Genomic DNA, 5,483 nt, shown 5'->3' with positions numbered 1-5,483 from the left:
GTTAACGTTAAACGTTTAACGTTAACGTTTAGTTAACGTTTAGTTAGTTAGTTTGTTAGTTTAGTTTAGTTAGTTGTTAGTTAGTTAGTGTGTGTGTGTGTGTGTGTGTGTGTGTGTGTGTGTGTGTGTGTGTGTGTGTGTGTGTGTGTGTGTGTGTGTGTGTGTGTGTGTACATTATCTATGCCAGCATATGTAAAAATATATATAATATAAAAAATATTAAACACAGAAGACATACCGGCCATATAAGGAATTTCGATGAGCATTGCTGAAACAAGGTATACGCATTCCAGAAGTTCCAGATTAATGTGCATATGGAAAGGCATTTGCCTCTGTTTTTCGATTTTCTCCTGCTCCTTGCTACGTTCGTGTTGTCGTTGCGGCAGTAGACCCTGCGCCAGAAGTTCTTTCACTTTGCCTGTCACCATTAAATCGACCAAGCAGTTGTGGGCATCTTTGATATTTGCATGACGGAATGCACACAATCCTAAATGGGCTATTGTACGATTGTATAAAATCTAAAAAAAAAAGGCAATAATATTTTTATACATTTTATGTCTATTTCTATCAATGTTAAATATTAATCTTGGTTTAACTTTTTATCTTCTAGAAGATAAAAACTTCAAGAATTAGAAAAAAATAAATTAAACCAAGATTAAAATTAATTTACAATGATAGAAATGAGTTTATTAATAAGATAAATACATGTACATATTCAAACCTGTGTGGCTGGATCAGAATGCTGAATGGTTTCTTGAAGATGCGACATCAGGATCAAGTCACGAGCTTGGAACCAGTTATCATGGAGAGCATGATGATAAATGTGCGAAAGAATCGCACGAGTTCTTAGTCGATCAGTGTTATCGTGGGCATAAACGTATTTGCACAACTTCTCCATAACTTGCACGGATGTGATTACATCTGATCCAAGTTCACCCTAATTCGATATAATTTTGATAATTTAAGGCTGTTTCGGTACAGATCGATATTCATAATCGATTCTTACATTTAAGACTGTCTTAAGTACAATCTTAAGATGCCGTAAGTCAAGTCTGAGAATTGTATTTGAATCTTAAGATATTAACAATTTTAAAATAAAAATGGATTATGAATACCGCTTCATGTTTCGCGTTTTTCAATTATAGTCCTTAAATCTATAAACAGTCCATAGACAGAGAGGACAGAGATTTAGAAAGAGAAACACTATCCAACTGCATGCATTATGTTATCCCTTCCATCATACTTCTACCCCACCTCTATTAAACATTTTTTTTATTATAGTTCTAAAGTACTCTTGAAACCATTCAATTTTTCATTCTGGATTTTTTTTTTCTTAGTTTCGATGATATTCGCTTTAAAAGAAAACAAAATTTATTTTTTTCAAAGAAATATTTTACCCCTAAAACTGTAAATGCACAAACAAAAAATAATTTTACTGCTGAACTATTCTACTTGCACACAAAGATTTGCGAATTTCAGATTATCTTGAATTTTTTAGTTGCCTAGTATCCTTTGTAAGTACTCAGGAACCTTAAGAAAATAGAAAAATTTCATGCATATGTAAATACTTCAGAAAATTACCTCCTTTTGTTTCAAAACATTTGAATCAAATTTATAATATAAATGCTCAATTTTACGAAGATATACGCGACAAAGCTCGGATACGGTTCCTTGTCTCTCTAAATATTCCTGCACCTTGTCAATTATGGCAGCAACTTGCTTCTCATCTTTCAATCTGTAACAAGTGTAGATATTTTATAGTATAAACAATATTAATAATCATAAATATATTGCATTTCTTTTAAATCTAGATAATATCAAAAGATATTACCTTTCCACGTATTCATTGCTATGTGGATCACATTCCTTCAACAACTTTGTAAATTCCTCATCAAGACGTTCTACCAGTGTTAATACGCAACCATGTATTTTGTACGGCGTCGTTTCAAACTCTTCCATTTCTTCAGCTATTGTTTCTGCTATTACCATATCTAAATTGCTCAGCAGCATATCCAACATTTCAGTAATGCGCTCAAGTATTCTGTAAAAAATATTTATTTAATACTTGCTTTAAAACTTTTATTTTAAGGTTTATAAATTTATATATATGTACAACATACATATATCTATTTCACGCAAAATTACGTACTTGGACCAATATTCCGGCTTCATAGCATCAGAAACCTTTGGATTGTAATCAAATATGGAAGACACGATGGAAAATTTGATCTTTACGGCTACAGCTGGGCCAAGATTATGTGCATCTGCTATCAGTTGCAGTTCGTGCAAGAGTTCTATTTGCTCGCGTCTGTCCGTGCGCTTTTTACCGCGAGCTGCAATTATTTCGGAAAGCTTTTTCAACACCGCGCCGATATTAATCTCGGCATCCTTGGCGAACATCTTTGGCTTTTCAGAGGGAATAGCCACGCCGCCCTTGACGGTTTCCCATTCTCCTTCACCATCATCTTCGTCGCGTTTCTTCTTTCGCTCCTTTTCTTTGCGCTCTTTACGTTGTTCCTTTCTCTTTGCTTTATCTTCGTCCTCTTCTTGAGTTGAAGCTCTATATAAAAAAGATCATGGTTATTTATATATATATTATATTGATAAATTTTGCCTGTTCCGTTAAGTAGAAAGCATTTTTATCAATTTTATCATAGATTAAAAAAACGTACTTCTTGATGAAACGTTCACGAATGTTTTGATATTGGCCTTCGTCATCGCTACTTGTGCTCTCACTGTCCGAATCACTACCCCAGTCAGATTCACTTTCACTGCCATCTTCACCATCAGTTGCGGTCTTCTGTAACACAAGGAAATAGATTTGAATCTATCTAGATTTGAAACTATTTTAATCAATTTCTGGTGCTTTGTGAAGCCTTCAGCATACGATGCAATTTCTCCTGCTGTTTGCGATTTAAATAAATTATTAAAACTGCACTACACTGAATTTTTAATTTAATAAATCGTAAACAAGAACGCATATCGTATATCGTAGAATTTAGAATTTTGAATAGAAAACCTTGAACTTGGACACATCCGGTTCACTTGCTTCTGATCCTGCCTTTTTGAAAGCTACAGCACTGTCATCTTCTTCTTCAGATTCTAGAACCTCTTCGGCTGAAATAGAATCATTAATTTTTTCTTTATCTCGAAATAATTTAAACTGAACTGAGCATTTAAGATATTTCTTGTAGCAATTAAACCTTTCTCTTCTTCTTCATCATCGTCCTGATCAGGATTTTCTCTAAATTTGCCAATATCCTCTTCAAAGTCCTTATTATACTTTCTCAGCTTCTGACGCAATGTTGAAAGTGACTTGGAATTGTTTTTGGACATATTCTTGCGCCCGTCGCGGTCTTCCCACACCTCATTAATAAAATCCTCCATTTCTACTAAACACCTAACGTAAAATCTTGGCGTTTGTCCAAGCTCTTCCTTGGTAATCACGGGTAAAGCTTTCTGATAGGCTCGCATCAAGTCTTCGAAACCTAGAATTATGGAAGCAAATACTTATTATAATAAAAGCATTTAATCACCAAGAATTATATCAATGTATTTATAAACATATATTGTAAACAAATGATACTTATGCTTAGTCCTTGCTAATATAATTTTCAATGAATAAAACGTCGTAGAAGATTTATGAAGTTGAAACTTACTGGTCAACATGCTGCTCATGTCTTTAATCTTCTTGTAATTCCTAATAAGTTTTATAAGATTTGCAATTTCTTCATATCGTTTCTCCTTTGTAGAACGTACGACGCGTTTTGTCTCTTCCTCATCATCACTAAACTATGAAAAAATATTGAGTTATTCAACTGAGTTGTTTTATTTTTCTTGGCTTTTTATGAATAACAAAGACTATTTAGCAGAGAAAACAGTTTACAATTGTTGTAAAATTCTTTTACATGATTGGTTTATATATCTAGATCAGGCTAGTTCAATTTGAGCTCCAAAGCCAAAATGCAAAATTATTGACGTAAAAAAAACTCAATGTAAGATTTTAGGATATACTTATGAAGTGACACTTATCAATACTTATGAAGTGTTGATAAGTGTCACTTAGATATATATCAACATAGTCCTCAATAATCTTATTTATCTTGAAATTTTTTGCGTCAATGGTTATACGTTTTGGTTCTGGAGTTCAAATTGAACAGGCCTGATCTAGATTCAATGAGAACTAAGAGCAAAAATAATAAATTAAAGAATTTTACAACATCAAAAGATGATACTTGTGTTGCTCTGTTGTCAACTGGAAATCATGTAAAAATATATTGAAAATTCTTGTCTTGATGCTTACTGTAAAGGCTGTTGCAGGCGCCCTTGGGACCTGCTCCTCCTCAGAGGCGCTATCAGATTCAGAATCTGAGCCAGTTGCGAAGAAACGGCTCATGGTTGCAAATGTTCTGGAACAATCAAAAATATAACAAACAATATATAGACGATCATTAATTACACTTTAAAATGTTATACCCTCGAATTAAAAATTACACACAACAAATGTATATAAACACAGATAAATTGATATAAACGTGTAATATGCAAGGAAAGAGCTTAAAATATATCATATATTTAAAAAATATTGGGCGCAATGTGGCGTACGGCGATCTAATAATTTTAAAGTTGTAAAGACCGCATGTTTTATGTATGCCTCTCCCAACTTCAGTATAGCGCAAGGCGCCAACATTTTTCTAAATGAGAACAACATCAAAAGATGCAGAATAAATTTGAGTGATATAAAACACGGCCAACAAATAAAATTTCAGATTACCTATTCTTTTCCTCGTAAAAGCAGGCACGTTCAAGTACGTTTTAAGGTTATGTACCCAACATGCAGGAGGCGGCAATGAAAGGGAGATCACGTGACTTCTTTAGAAATATCAACGATTAGTCTTACAGAAATTATGTAAAATTATTAATTTTTAATTAGCACATAATGCAATATTAATTTTATGATTTATTTTATTATTCTTAATTAATATGCACAGGTATTTATTCACAGATTTTATGACACAGATAATATTCAGATATTTAAAAATTGTACATTGCAGTGCATTCGTTGGAATATAGTAGCGACTTGACTTATCGACATTTATTTTTTATTCAATACTATCAACTTTACAGAAAAATTGCAAGAGACAAAAATCATTAATTTTTTTCTCAGTTCTCTAGAGTTCTCTAGAACTCTAAGAATTTTTTCAGAATTTTTTATCAACTTTTTAGTACTGCATTTTCTTATTTTCGATAAGTCGGGCCGCTACTATGACCCAGCGAATTAATACACTGTACACGTATACATATATATGCATATATATATATATATATATATATATATATATATATATATATATATATATATGTGTATAAAAAATTTTCATTTATCACGTTTCGCTCAAGAGAAAAAATTACATAATCGTTTATATTCTGCAGAGCTTTATATATAAAACGGTTTTTTAAAAAATTTTTTACAATTTTTTTTT

General features: G+C 32.3%; 1 protein-coding gene across 1 annotated transcript in view; it reads right to left on the bottom strand.

Annotated features, from left to right (window-relative positions):
• The window catches only part of LOC105622103 (eukaryotic translation initiation factor 3 subunit C), a 6,683-nt gene extending 2,287 nt beyond the window's left edge, over positions 1–4,396 (bottom strand). Inside the window, exons 1-10 of the mRNA XM_012203534.1 lie at positions 4,304–4,396; positions 3,660–3,792; positions 3,204–3,488; positions 3,020–3,117; positions 2,673–2,800; positions 2,150–2,560; positions 1,832–2,041; positions 1,582–1,735; positions 722–937; positions 239–518 (exon numbers count right to left, since the gene is read on the bottom strand). Coding sequence (XP_012058924.1) covers positions 239–518; positions 722–937; positions 1,582–1,735; positions 1,832–2,041; positions 2,150–2,560; positions 2,673–2,800; positions 3,020–3,117; positions 3,204–3,488; positions 3,660–3,792; positions 4,304–4,396 — 2,008 coding nt within the window. The remainder of the gene's footprint in view (positions 1–238; positions 519–721; positions 938–1,581; positions 1,736–1,831; positions 2,042–2,149; positions 2,561–2,672; positions 2,801–3,019; positions 3,118–3,203; positions 3,489–3,659; positions 3,793–4,303) is intronic.
• Between the last annotated feature and the right edge of the window lie 1,087 nt (positions 4,397–5,483).

Source organism: Atta cephalotes (genome assembly GCF_000143395.1).
Source record: "Atta cephalotes unplaced genomic scaffold scaffold00040, whole genome shotgun sequence".
NCBI classification, from domain to species: Eukaryota; Metazoa; Arthropoda; class Insecta; order Hymenoptera; family Formicidae; genus Atta; species Atta cephalotes.
Note: the sequence above shows the minus strand (reverse complement) of the source record. Positions and strands in the feature narration are given on the sequence as shown.